The following is a 14,193-nucleotide window of genomic DNA, read 5'->3' as shown; positions in this document are numbered from 1 at the left end:
CATGTTCGAAGCTGCACCCCACGAAACTCCTGCGCTTTATTAATGAGGACCTCAATGGACGTGGGGATATATTGGTATTTATATAGCAACGGTTTCTCGGAAGTGGTCAGCGAGGGGGCCATTGTAGTCTAAAGAGAAGGTCACTATCCCCTCCAGCACTATCTATAGATATTAAACCAAGACTAGCTTATTCCAAAATCAGGGCACATATGCACGGCTATATAAGTGGCCGCGGTGGCGGAGACTTGGGAGAAAGAAATGCCCTTGTTTGTGCAAGACGCGCAGAGATGTTCTTTAATCATGATGGACAGACGGAAATGCGCAACGACACGATTGAATACAGTAAACACGGTTACCCGCTAGTACATCAGGCCGTTTCATCTGCAGAGTGGCTTTGGAAGCAGTGGTAGGGATGAAACCCTCTCCGCTGCTCAAATAGATCCAGAAGCGGCATAAACAACCTCTTTCCCTCAAAGCTGTCCATCGATCCCTCCACTTCTGCGACCTTCTGCGCTGCTGCGAACTCCCCGATCTCCTCCCAGCTCTGCCACTGCCACTCTGCACATTTTTCTGGTTCTATTACCTGTAATAAGTAGTCCGTTAACTCAGAGATACCATCTCACAAATCACAATGCCGTTCCAGATAGATTGCGTACAAATAAACCAAGACAAATGGAAACTCACTTTGGGCTGCGCATTTGCTTCTGTAACCACACCTCCCACAAACACAGTGACGTAGTGCTTCCCCTCGGCCCGCATGATATCATTCGTGGCTGTGAGGAATTTGATATCCTTAATCTTGAGCCCGGTCTCCTCAAACACTTCTCGTTTGGCACAGGCTTCAAACGTCTCGTTGAATTCGAGATGCCCACCTGGGAGTCCCCATGTTCCTGAATGTCGAGTTAATAACCGATAAAAGAATGAATTTATTACGCCAATTGTCTCGAGAGGAAAGGGAATTATACCAGCTCCGTGACTGCCTTGGCGCTTTCCAATTATTATTCGGCCTTGGGGGTTAAGGACGAAGACGCCGACGCCAATCCGGGGGCCCATGTTTGTTTTCTTTTTATCTGTGGTAGTGGTTTTGGTAACGAATGACCCGGAAAGTTAATTGTGGTGATTTATTTGAAGGGACGTTGTCGTGCAAAGCTTTTTGCTTACTGGGAAGATCGTGATGTTGAATGACTCAACTGGGATGCCAAGAATGTGCTGGTTGCTGCTTACTTCATGGGGATGTATAAATTGCCAATCATGGAAACCGAGATCGTAGATTATCCCTGGAGTTAATTATTTCAGATAAATACTGGGAAACAATTATAGGAGTACGGTGCGTAATGTGAGGGGATGTAGGTGGGTATATTAACACTTAGTATACAGGTCTCATGATCGGGCTTTATTATACGCAAATTACAGCCGGTCCAGCAACGATTGAATAAACTCCGGTAGTTGATATAACGGTACATCTTCGCGGAGATTGTCCATCTGGCGACATTGCACTTCCAGGGTTTGCTTCTTCTTCCATCCTTTGCCGACCACCACGATCACCGGGTACCCGATTAGGTCCGCATCGCCGAGTTTCCATCCCATCTGCTTGTCACGGTCATCGAGGATGATGTCGATGGGAGAGGAGGAAGATGAGTTTGCGGTGAGAAGATCGTATACTTTCTCAGCTTCCTCGTGTAGACCCTTGGCCGGGATAACGATAACTTCGTAAGGGGCCATAGCCTTTGGCCAGTTCAGGCCCTTGGAGTCGGCGAGACTGTCTGCTACTGCGCTGATCATGCGAGAGACGCCGATTCCATGACATCCCATCTGCATGGGGACGGTTTGGCCTTCGGAGCCGGTAGCAGACCGGTCAATCATGACGGATGCCTGGAAGACATCGCTGTAGCGGGTTCCGAGATGGAATGTGTGGCCCAGTTCGACCGCCCTGTGAGTTTGTAGGTGTCCCTGGGTACATTTCGAACATGGGTCTCCGTCATGCATTTTGACCAGGTTCAGTCCACTGTTGGTCTCGGGGAAGCGATCAAGCATCGAGTAGTCAATGTCGTCTACTGCACAGTCAACCTGCTGGAGCAGGTCACTGAGTGGAGGACGTTGGTAGACGCGGACTTGTGAGTCGTACAGATCTAGCACTTTGGGCCTGTAGGTGGGAGATGATCCACTGGGCCCTGTGGCGGACTTGATCTGGGACGCCCACTGTTCCAAGGGGTTCTCCACGCTAAGGTCGAGCTCGAGGCCTGCTGAATCAGCGACGGATTTGACAGCGTGTGAATTGACTTCTCGTTCCACGGGTTCCTGGCTAGTTCCTTGCATGGAGAATTTCGGGTACCAGACCCGTAGCAATGTTTGTTTGTCTTTGGAGATCGCCATCCAGAGGCCTGTGGAAACAGTCGGTGCTGCGTCGATGGGGATTCCTTCGGTGTTGAACCCAGATGTTTGCCTCGCTTGGAGATGGTAGCCGTGCTCTAAGTCATGAGATTTTCCATCGGCGAGCTCTTCGTTATAGACACTGTCACAGTTGGTACAGCTGATAACGGTGTCTTCGCCTTTCGAGCTAGGAAAATGGAATTCATGGCTCAAGCTTCCACCCATATTACCTGAGTCTGCCGCAGCGACAAGGTAAGGTATTTTCAGTTCGTTAAAGAGTTGGGTGTAGGCGGCTTTCACGGAGGCATACGTTTTTAAAGCCTCTTCCACACTATAATCGAAAGTATAAAGATCCTTCATAATGAATTCGCGTCCACGAAGCAGACCTTGTCTTGGCCTTGGCTCATCTCTATACTTTCTCGCTGGGATTGACAGGATGAGCATCAGTCCGCAAAATTTATAAGTATGATCAACTCACATATCTGGTACACTCGCAAAGGCAGATCTCGGTATGACTTAGTGAGACTCCCTACTAATGTAGTAATTTCTTCTTCATGAGTAGGGGCAAGAATGAAGCGCGACTCTTTCCGATCAATAAACTTGAATACCTGCAGTGTCGAATTTAGTAGATTCATCCACTTTCAAGAATGCAGTATTTACCTCGGAACCTTCTTTCAAACGTCCTGACTGCTCCCAAAGCTCCTGAGCGGATATAGATGATAAAGAAACTTTCGAAGCACCTGCGTGGTCCTTAGCCTTGGTAAGGTCGCTATAAACTAGGAAGAAACATACCCAGCAACCGCATATGCTTGTCAATGAGACGCTCTAGCTTATCTTGCACGCGCAACCCTAGAGGAAGCATGTGGAATATCCCGGAATACACCTGGACATAGTTAGATCCACACTCAGACCACAGGGAGAAAGTACAAACCTGGCGAAAAAATCCACCTCTAATTAAAAGGTCGTTCGAATCCTCTAGGCCCACATTTGTGTCAGCTCAAACCATTTCTAGGTATTTCTTTCTTTCTTTTTTTTGGTTCTCGCATGTACCTTTACCACCTGGGACATTCTTCTTCGAGATGCCACCAGTCGGGATCCAGAAGTTGGAGACCCGGTTCCTACCATCAGTCTATAATACTTAGCAGCTCGAACAATCCGGGGAGATGCAAAAGACGCCATACATGGTAATTGCATCTTGAGAATCTATACAATCGAAAGACTCCGAAGCATGCTCGAGATGGCCCCGAGTAGCGGCCCGCAATCGGGCGTTCTCCAGATATCATGAAGCGTGGAGATCACACTGGATGTTGCCACAAGCACCGAAAGCAAACTGCACAATGATGAAAATCCCCCGCAAGCGCAATTACTCCAATCGCCCGTCTTTACTTCTTCCTGCGAGGATCTTTATAAAACGCTCAGAATCCCATGAGAGCCGGATGGCCCGTGCACCAGGAACCGAACCCGCGGTCGAATATTTCTCCGGCGGCCATCTCGTTTGGGATTTTCGGGCGGCAGAAAAAAAAGTTATCAAAGAATCAATTAATTCCATCTCCTCGCTCCATAGCTGCCCTTCATGGCTAAAGGAAAGGGTAAGCGCTCCTCTGGAGCAAATGAAATCATACCGGAAAGTGGAGCGGCTGTTGATGACTCCAACGCGGCTGCGGATGCTTTTCCTCAGCTGGAGGAAAGTGCTTTTGCCGGGCTACGACAGAGGATCGAACAGAAATTGAAGAACGAGAATGCGACGAAGCAGAAGAAAAACAGCAAGTCGAAAGCTGCTGCGAAGGAATTGCCAAAGCAAGCTAAGGAGAATGCACTGGCACCAGTCGCAAAGCGAGGATCTGATGCCGATAGAGGCAACAGGGGCAAAAAGCGGGATCACGGTGGTGACGTTATTGCCAGAGAAGGAAAGAAGGATACAGAAAGGGTTAAACAATCCAAGTCGAATAGTACGAATGAGAATGATGCCCTACGGCAAGAGATTTTGGCATTAGGGGGTACTGAGGAAGATTTTGATTTACTCGCGGATATCGGTTCTGATTCCGAGGTGGAGGGTGCAAAAGATGCTCCTAGGAAGTCGAACAATAAATCGGATGAGGATCTACTAAGAAAAGAACTGTCGAGTATGTTGGCCGCTGCCGGACAAGTTGTCCCCGATGATATCCAGGATGATGAGGAAGCTGAGGTTGAAGACGAGGACGAGGATAAGGAAGAAGATGAGGAGGAACAGGATGAAACTTCAGATGACAATGTTTCGGAGGCTCTGGGAGTTCCGCCAGCTCCGGCTGTCACGGAAACCAAGGCAAAAGCCAAGGAAACAATCCAAAACATCCTCCCCAAGGAATATTCTAAGCTTGTGAGTGCTCCGAAACTCCCGTCCACTGTGAGATACTAATGTTAAAACCAGACCATACCACCACGATCTGATTGGTACATGACCGAGCTTCCTTCGACATCTGCGAAGCAAGCAAATGCATTGCCTCGGCAGTTGGTTGACCGCGTATACAAGCATGCCCTTTCGCTGCTCGAGAAAGAGAGCAAGATATACGCCGATGCACAACAGGCTTCCGCTTCTTCTTCTCACAAGTTTTACACTACTATTATGACATCCGGAACACTGAGCGACAAGATCTCAGCTTTGACGCTTGCCGTGCAGGAATCACCTTTGCATAATACCAAATCACTAGAGAACCTCATTGGACTTGGCAAGAAACGCAGTCGTGCCCAGGCGGTAGAGGTTCTCAGGTCTCTGAAGGATATGTTCGCCCAGGGCACCTTGCTCCCCAGTGATCGTAGGCTCAGGGCCTTTGCCAACCAGCCATTCCTCATGGCTGCATTCCAAGGAGCAGGTAGCAAATGGTCGGAGGGGGACCCTCTTCCTGGTGGACTTCAGAACAGCCACCTCATCCTGTGGGCTTTCGAGAATATAGTTAAGGATCAGTATTTTGAGATGCTTAAGATCCTGGAAGTGTGGTGCAATGACGAAATTGAGTTCTCTCGCTCCAGAGCTGTAAGCTACGTCTACGAGCTACTTAAAGAAAAGCCTGAACAGGAAACCAACCTTCTACGTTTGCTGGTCAACAAACTTGGTGATAAAGCGAAGAAGATTGCATCCCGGGCTTCCTATTTGCTGCTGCAACTCGAACAAGCGCATCCGATGATGAAACCAACAATCATCGCTTCCGTCGAGGAAGTCCTCTTCCGCCGAGGCCAGAGCCAGCACGCCAAGTATTATGCGTTGATCACGTTGAACCAAACTGTTCTGAGCCTGAAAGAGGAAAACGTTGCGGTGAAGCTACTCGACATCTACTTTTCGTATTTCGTTGTCTTGTTAAAATCCATGAAACCCATCAAGGCAGACAAAAAGCAAGGCAGGTTCGGTAAGAAGGGGGGGAAAGAAAAGGATGAAGAACATAAGGGTCAGGCTCAGAATGAGGAAATGCGCGAAAAGCTCATCTCGGGAGTCCTGACAGGTGTCAATCGGGCTTATCCCTTCACGAGCTCAGATACTGATCGGTATGTTCATTAGCCGATTCCCATGACTGAAAATATTACTAACTGGTGCCCAGACTTTCCAAACATATTGGAACTCTGTTCCGCATCACGCATTCGTCAAACTTCAACACCAGCATCCAAGCCCTCATGCTGATTCAACAACTGAGCTCAACCCATCAAGTTGCGGCCGATCGCTTTTACCGCACCCTGTATGAATCTCTACTTGACCCGCGGGTTGCCACATCCTCAAAGCAGTCGCTTTACCTAAACTTGCTTTTCAAAGCATTGAAAAATGATGTCAATGGTAGGCGTGTTAAGGCCTTCGTGAAGCGTATTATTCAAGTTCTCGGCATGCATCAGCCAGCCTTCATCTGCGGCGTATTTTATCTTATTCGCGAACTGGAGAAGACTTTCCCTGGTCTCCAGTCTTTGTTTGACCAGCCTGAGGAGAATGATGGCGACGATGAAGAGGTGTTTAGGGACGTCCCTGACGAAGATGATGAGGAAGAGGATCAGCCAACGGTGACTGAGCCCCTGCCGCAAAATCAATATGATCCCCGGAAGCGAGACCCCGAGCACAGCAATGCTGATCGGACGTGTCTCTGGGAACTGGTGAGCTTTTTTTATGCCCCCGGCACTGCGCAGATCGAAGCTGTTCAATCAGAAAGCTAACTTGCGAATTTGACAGCTACCTTATCTGGCCCACTTTCATCCATCTGTGTCGGTCAATGCGGCGCATCTCCTCGATCATCAGCCAATGAGTGGCAAGCCGGATCTGACCATCCACACTTTGACCCACTTCCTGGACCGCTTTGTATACCGAACCCCCAAGGCATCTGCAGCCACACGTGGATCTTCCATCATGCAGCCTCTCGCCGGTAGCGACGCCAAGGATCGGCTGGTCAGTGCCGGCAGCCATGCCCAGAACCTGCCACTCAACTCGGAAGCGTTCTGGCAGAAGAAATCCGAAGACGTTGCCGCGGAGGACGTGTTCTTCCACGAGTACTTCAGCCGAGTCGGAAAGGACAAGGATAAGGCTCGCAAAAAGAAGTCTAGGGACCCTGTTGACCAAGATGAGGAGGACGTCGAAGGACTCAGCGACGCGGAATCTGAGATCTGGAAAGCCCTTGTCGATTCGAGGCCTGAATTGGACACCGGCGCCAGCGATGATGATCTCGATTTGGACGATCTCGAGTCGGCGTATGATAAGGATGAGGATGAAGAGAGCCATGATGAAGGGGTCATCTTCAATGACGAATCCGACGAGGAAGTGGATGAGGACGAGGCTGCTGCAGAGCAGCCCGTCAAGTCCAAGTCCAAGTCCAAGAAGGCCGAAGAGGAGACCTTCGATGAGGATGATGACTTTGACATGGACGTCTCAGACGAGGAGGCCTTTGTTGGGAGCGACGAGGAACTACCCTCGGACATGGAGCTTGAAGGCGGAGTGGAACGTCCGAAGGACGATGGGAGGTCAGATCGGAAGAAGCGCCGTAAGCTCAAACACCTGCCGACATTCGCATCGGCAGACGACTATGCGGCCCTGCTGGCCGGGGAGGACGAGGGGATGTAATGAGATCCACCAATTGTGCATACTGCAGATCCAGATACCACAAAAGTCTATTTATAGGTTCATATGGTTCATATCATCTTTATTTCCCTTATGGTGGAGTGTAAAAACAAACAATAGATTTTTCGTCCTACAGAGAAACCGACAGCTTTTACAGTATTTACAATATAATGTCGAAGTAAGCCGATGCATGCTATTTATGTCCGCGGACCCAAAAACAATCAAACTCATGAGGTGTAAGGTTGGCAATGTTCATCATTCCATCGATGAATATTCAAGTCTAGGTATCTACTCCGTACCTGTAGGATCAAATAAGACAGCGGTCTAGACCAAATGCTGCGACCACCACTAATCTGATACCATCATACCCTGCAGAGCCCATCAGCCACAGTACTAGTCAGGTCCCTAACTAGTATAATATCGTATTATGGAGCCTACGAGACCGTAGTTTCATCCCAAGACAGCTCCATCCTGCAGCCTTATTTGTGCCTAGCCAGCAGCCACGTGGACTATACTCCGTGTGGAGTTAGGCTAGCAGAGTGGTATATCATCGTTGATTATCCGGCTATTCTCCTCTATGAGGTAACGTCGTGGTGCCTATGCTCTTACAAATATAGGAATATCCCTAGATACTGGAGACAAAGTCAGGAATCACATGAGGAGACATCCAGATGACAGGTACACTGGCAAAGCCAGGATCATGACCACATTGTGAAGAAAATCTCTCCGTCTCAGGGCGGAATTTGAGTTCAACGTTTCCCATGGAACATATCCGTTACGCTTTGATCACACCCATCCTACTTGACTTCCTATTTGGAAAGATATGCGAGCTTAATGTTAAGGAAACCCTGTGTAAAGGGGGTTTGTTGTTTAGTTTGATGTATCTAGATGCCAAACTAAGTTGGATACTTCTAGCTAGTCTGAAACTTAATGAAGTCATCTATGTCAAGGAATTGGTCTGTAAGGCAATACAAATCTTGATACAAAATAAATATATAGTTCAAGGCCATTATTTTCATAACATTATCGTGTACCGGAAAAGATACCCGTCACCTCTTTTACAGAGTACTCACGGGGTATATAATCTTTGTCTTATCTTTAACAGTCACTACTTCATATGCATGTAGGCTGTTAATTTACTGGCACGTGGAAAGGATAATCACGTCATCTGGTACTGCATAGCGTGCTCGAGGTTAAACCAACCGGAGGTAAAGATCAGCTGGAAGGATGGCGAGGAATGGAATTACACTGAGAAGCTCTTTGTTTGTTTTTTCAGTATGGAGTATCCCGATCATGGTTGCACGAGAGGATCGCCAAGAAAGTTAGTGTTCCATCTATGCATCCTGTACATCGTTGCTAGGTAGTTAATAGGTAGTTAATTCATATGATGATTTCATTATCTCCTCCAGCAAGCTCGTCAGCGCACGGGCCCAATGAGAAAAGGGAAAAGACTGACGCTTGCGGGACCATAAGGTGGGTTGGCCCCGCCCGTACCGCCCGTTGCGGTGTGTGATAGGCGGATGGTGGACATGGTTGATGGCCAATGGAGGTGGGGGATTTGGGGAAATGGGCAACGAACGCATCGGAATGCGTGGATCACGGCCTCAAGCTAGATCGCTTAGGGTAAATCCTCCAAGATGGAACCGATCTCATCGGCCACAGCGAGAAAGGCCTCTTTTCCATTTGGTTGTTGAGGATCCTTGGCCCATGGAAGGGAACTGGAAGGAGCCCCCTCGTTGGCAATCAAGAAATGAACTGTTACTGTTTAGAGTCCCGCTCCATTCAGGTGCAGGGGTCCACGCCGAGCACGTCATAGTCGATGGACTCATTCCTGTTCGAATGAGGAGGGTGGGTTCGGCCATCCGGATTGATCGAGTCTGGCGGGATCTGGAATTACAGTAGCGGTTTTGGACGAGAGCCTCTACGGAGTCCCTAAAAGAGATATCCATATCTCTTTCCACTTTACTTAGACTGTTCCTTTTTCTTTTCTTTTTTTTTTCTGTTTTATGATTTTTTTTTTTCATAATATTCAATTCACTATATTAATTTATCTCGAAATTCATTTATCTTTATTCTTATTCGATCCTCCGCTCAACCAACACATCCTTTCTGAAAACTCAATATCCCATATGTTGTAAGATATTCATTTTTATTCAAAGGTCTGCCATCCACATCATTTTAAGCCTTTCATATCGTCGCTTGGCTTTTTTCGCTTTCCTTCGCCTTTCTTGATTTTTCTCCCAAGCCTTTCGCCCCGCGTCCGGTGTCTTGGTCATTATTGCTTCGACTTTCTGGTAGGCCCAATCTCTCTCCCTCTCCCACTTAGTGATGCAGAGTTTTATTATTTAGTTTTATTTTATTATTTAATTACTTTTTTTTTTCTTTTAAAAAAAGACAAATTTTGTTTCTGCCTTCTTCCTCCATTTCATAAATCTCACCATTGTTTCCTCTTCTCATCTTATAAACAGAACTCGTCGATTGCCTACCTTCTCTTCTCGGGTTCGTTCCTCATTAACCTAGATTTCTCTAGATACACCTTCTAGCTCTCTCCCCTTTTACGTCACAAAGGAGCAGTACATGCATCCGCGGCCCTTCAACGTTGTTTCATTTCCCTATTCAATTGCTTCCTTCCATCTGCGGTTCGTCCGCTCCATAAAATGGCGGATTCCGACGCAACAAAGGCAGCCGGCCGCAGGCCCTCCGTCACCACGGACCGGCTGGACCCATCCGCCGACAAGCTGAAATTGGACTTGGAGACCCCGAGCCCGAGTGCCGTGAACTCCGACTCAGAGGGTCCGGATGTCGGGAGGCAAATCGAACTAGAGGCCCGCAACTCCATCAAATACCGAACATGTAGCTGGCAAAAGGTACTGCTGAAACACTTAGTCTCGATGATTTGGTTGTATGAGACTATTGGAGAATACTAACAAGCTGGACTCGCATTAGACCGCGGCGCTGCTTTTCTCCGAGTACATCTGTCTCGCGATCATGTCGTTCCCCCCGGGTCCTATGCAACCCTGGGGCTTGTGCCGGGATTGATTTTAACTGTGGTGATTGCTGCAATTGTGCTCTATACCTCACTTATCGTCTGGTGAGTTTTCGAGGCGTGTCGAGAGCACAGACTAACTGTATTTTTATAGGAAGTTCTGTTTGCGCCATCCACATATCCGCGATGTGTGTGATATCGGCCAACATCTCTTTTGGAATTCGAAAATCGCATGGTATTTGACGGCCGCGATGTTTCTTCTGAACAACACGTTCATCCAGGTGCGCTTGATTTCCTTCTCTCAGTTAATTGATATCAGTGATATGACTAATGTTCCTTTAGGGCTTGCATTGCTTGGTTGGCGCCGAGTATCTGAACACAATCACGAACCACTCCGCTTGCACGATTGTCTTCTCCTTGGTGACGGCCATCATATCGCTGGTTTTCACTTCCACGCACCTTCAGCACCTTGTCTAAAATAGCAACCTTCTCGGCGCTGACCACATTCATCTCAGTTCTGCTGGCCATGATCTTTTCGGGAATTGAGGATCATCCGGCGGCCTATACCCCTGCCAAAGGCGATCCCATTGTCAGAGCTCTCCCGGTCCCGGGAACAACTTTTGTTTCTGGCGTCGGTGCTTTTCTGAACATCAGCTATACATTCATCGGTCAGATCACCCTGCCTAGTTTCATCGCTGAAATGAAGGAGCCCAAGGACTTTTGGAAATCGGTCACCGTTGTCACCATTGCTGAAATCATCGTATTCAGCCTGGCGGGATCCATTGTGTATGTCTACACTGGCAACCAGTACATGACCGCGCCCGCGTTTGGTTCGCTCGGCAACGAGGTGTACAAGAAGGTGTCCTTCTCCTTCATGGTCCCAACTTTGATCTTCCTGGGGGTACTGTACGCGTCCGTGTCTGCGCGGTTCATCTTTTTCCGTCTGTTCGAGGGTACCCGTCACAAGGGTAATCATACTGTGGTTGGCTGGGCTGCCTGGACCGGCATCCTGGCTGTCCTATGGGTTTTAGCATTCATTATTTCCGAGGTGATTCCATTCTTCTCGGACCTGCTCTCGATAATGAGTTCCCTATTTGATTCATTTTTCGGGTTTATCTTCTGGGGCGTGGCATACCTCCGGATGAGGCGGGAGGACTACGGACCGGGTTTTTATAAAAACCGAGGCTTTCGCGGCTGGGCCGGGTTCTTGCTCAATATCACTTTAATTGGTATTGGCCTGTTTTTCTTGGGGCCAGGTACCTATGTGAGTTCTTTCTCGTCTTATCCATACCCGCGTGGCGCAGGCTGACTGACAATGGTGAGAAGGCTTCCATTGATAGTGTGATCTTGAACTATCGCGCTGGTACTGTGGGGAGCCCCTTCTCCTGCGCCAGCAACGGATTGTAATGATATTCTTTTCTTGTTCAACTCTTCGTCATTTCCAGTGAGACAGACTGAAGGGAGATTCCCAATGCGAGCAAAACTGCTCCAGGGAGGAGGATTCTAATGAGAAGGATGACAAGATCGTTCGGATGCATCGGATTCCCATTGTCTTGAGTTCACGCGGCGGGGATGAGATTTGCAGCTTTACTGAGTCAACGTATCACCCTTATATGGGCCAATGCAAATTTACTGTCGCGAGTAAGAAGCCTCTGCGGAGTAGCCGCGGCTGTTCTGCAAATAAGGAGGCTTGGAGACCACATGGGGCCCGTGATGGGATCTTGGACAAGACACATCTTGTTCCTTACTCGCAACCAGTGCCGAGACAGAGAGTCGCCGTAATCATCGTACCTTTGAAAGCTCTGAGAGTAGGCATTATCGGCCCGCCGATCGGAACCGGAACCTTGCCCGCGGAAATGCCCTATCGCCATGTGACTTTCCCGCTATCGGAGCGTGACCCCGCTCCTCATCTTCGCATCCCCCTCGACGGAATTCTTTCTTTCTGTAATTCTCCCCCTGCTTCTTCAGAGTCCATCATGTCTGCTGTACGGCCCTTGAGAAGAGGTCTTCACCTCCTGGGATCGAAGTCGCTCCCCCGGTCCGCCCCTGTCGCTGCCAATGGCTCCTCTCTGCTCCGGCGGCAGCTCGCTTCTCCGCGCGGCCTCCGCACTCCTCTTGTTGCTGTTGCCCGCCCATATCCCCGGCTCAACTCTTACGGGACAGTTCGCTGTGCCTCATCGGCTCCCTCGGGGCCAGTAAAGAGGACGCAGCTCTACGACCTCCATATCGCCCGGGGTGCAAAGATGGTGCCCTTTGCGGGGTATTCTATGCCCCTGCAGTATTCGGATCTCAGCCATGTGGAGAGCCATAAATGGACCAGAGAGAAGGCAAGCCTATTCGATGTCAGCCACATGTACGTATATCCCCATCTTGCGGGACCGTTTCCAGCCTGAATCAACCCCTCTAACTGATTCCGCAGGGTGCAGCATCATCTGATTGGCCCTGGTGTCCAGGAATTTCTGATGAAGATCACCCCGTCTTCCGTCGATCAGCTCAAGGACAACCAATCGACGCTGTCTTGTCTGCTCGAAGAAGGCACGGGCGGTATCGTTGATGACACCGTCATCACCCGCCGCTCCGCGGACACTTTTTACTTTGTCACCAATGCCGGGCGCCGCGACGAGGACCTAGCCTTCCTGGAAGCCGAGATCGACGCGTACAAGAAGGCCCACGGGCCCGATAGCTTGAAGTGGGAAATCCTCAGTGACCGGGCCCTTGTCGCTCTGCAGGGCCCCCTGGCCGCACAGGTCCTCCAGGCCTACATCCACGGCGATGGCCCTGAGACCGACCTTAGCACCCTGTACTTCGGCAACTGCCGTTCTCTCTACCTCACTCTCCCCGACGGCTCCCGCACCCCGCATCCCGTCCTGATCTCTCGTACCGGCTACACCGGTGAAGACGGCTTTGAGATCTCCATCCCATCAGGCGGCCACCCCACTCTTCCGACGCAAGTGACAGACCTCCTCCTCTCCAACCCAGACCAGGTACGTCTCGCCGGTCTCGCCGCTCGCGACTCGCTTCGTCTCGAAGCCGGCATGTGTCTCTACGGCAACGACATCTCCACCGCACAGACTCCCCCCGCCGCATCTCTCGGTTGGGTCGTCGGCAAAGGCCGACGGGACCCCACCTCCGCGAACTTCAACGGCTCCTCCGTCATTCTCCCGCAGATCGCTTCCCCAGCTACAACCCTCTCTCAGCGTCGCGTCGGATTTACGGTCGAGAAGGGCTCTCCTGCGCGCGAGGGCGCCGTCATCGTCGATCTGAATGACGACTCCCGCACCCAGATCGGCGTCGTCACCTCCGGTCTTCCCAGTCCCTCGTTAGGTGGAACGAACATCGCAATGGGCTATATCAAGCAGGGCATGCATAAGAAGGGAACCGAAGTCGGTATCTTGGTCCGTAATAAAGTGCGTAAGGCCTCTGTCGTCGGTATGCCTTGGGTAGAGAGTAAATTCTACCGTCCTAAGGCTTGATTTCTATTCTAGATGGTTTTGTTCTTCTGGGCACGGGATTGCTTATTATTGTATATATTACGATATCCGTTTTTCTTTATTTTTATTTTTTTGAGCCGATCATTTCGGATTCACTGTTTCAACTTGCTATATAGATTGAGTGTGTGATGGGAGAGGAGGATTCTCAACGAATCAAATGCGCATCAAAAGCATTCAAGTGGTGTCTTCAACATGTGGATCTCGTGAGAATGGACGGTTCATGAATTCAATTGTTGCAGTATGTTACTTGTGCTCAGTAGTTAATTATACCGCTCGTTCCCAAT

General features: G+C 49.5%; 4 protein-coding genes across 4 annotated transcripts; 2 read left to right on the top strand and 2 right to left on the bottom strand.

Annotated features, from left to right (window-relative positions):
• Positions 1-367: 367 nt before the first annotated feature.
• ATNIH1004_000946 (nucleotide triphosphate diphosphatase NUDT15) lies at positions 368-1,053 on the bottom strand (the record flags this gene model as incomplete). The annotated part of the gene is made up of 3 exons (XM_033565649.1): positions 368-583; positions 685-890; positions 966-1,053. 3 exons carry the CDS (start codon positions 1,051-1,053, stop codon positions 368-370), a joined length of 510 nt encoding a protein of 169 aa, XP_033431406.1.
• Positions 1,054-1,407: 354 nt separating this feature from the next.
• ATNIH1004_000945 (putative proline--tRNA ligase AIM10) lies at positions 1,408-3,600 on the bottom strand (the record flags this gene model as incomplete). Its single annotated transcript, XM_033565648.1, has 7 exons — positions 1,408-2,792; positions 2,849-2,978; positions 3,031-3,110; positions 3,163-3,253; positions 3,302-3,345; positions 3,421-3,499; positions 3,580-3,600. 7 exons carry the CDS (start codon positions 3,598-3,600, stop codon positions 1,408-1,410), a joined length of 1,830 nt encoding a protein of 609 aa, XP_033431405.1.
• A 343-nt stretch (positions 3,601-3,943) lies between these two features.
• ATNIH1004_000944 (RNA-binding ribosome biosynthesis protein MAK21) lies at positions 3,944-7,435 on the top strand (the record flags this gene model as incomplete). The annotated part of the gene is made up of 4 exons (XM_033565647.1): positions 3,944-4,726; positions 4,778-5,886; positions 5,940-6,477; positions 6,554-7,435. 4 exons carry the CDS (start codon positions 3,944-3,946, stop codon positions 7,433-7,435), a joined length of 3,312 nt encoding a protein of 1,103 aa, XP_033431404.1.
• Positions 7,436-10,089: 2,654 nt separating this feature from the next.
• Positions 10,090-13,891, top strand: GCV1 (Aminomethyltransferase, mitochondrial; the record flags this gene model as incomplete). The annotated part of the gene is made up of 7 exons (XM_033565646.1): positions 10,090-10,285; positions 10,379-10,523; positions 10,573-10,775; positions 10,901-11,682; positions 11,745-11,821; positions 11,911-12,771; positions 12,838-13,891. 7 exons carry the CDS (start codon positions 10,090-10,092, stop codon positions 13,889-13,891), a joined length of 3,318 nt encoding a protein of 1,105 aa, XP_033431403.1.
• Between the last annotated feature and the right edge of the window lie 302 nt (positions 13,892-14,193).

Source organism: Aspergillus tanneri (assembly GCF_003426965.1).
Source record: "Aspergillus tanneri strain NIH1004 chromosome Unknown AapTan_2_pilon_pilon_pilon, whole genome shotgun sequence".
Taxonomy (NCBI): domain Eukaryota; kingdom Fungi; phylum Ascomycota; class Eurotiomycetes; order Eurotiales; family Aspergillaceae; genus Aspergillus; species Aspergillus tanneri.
Note: the sequence above shows the minus strand (reverse complement) of the source record. Positions and strands in the feature narration are given on the sequence as shown.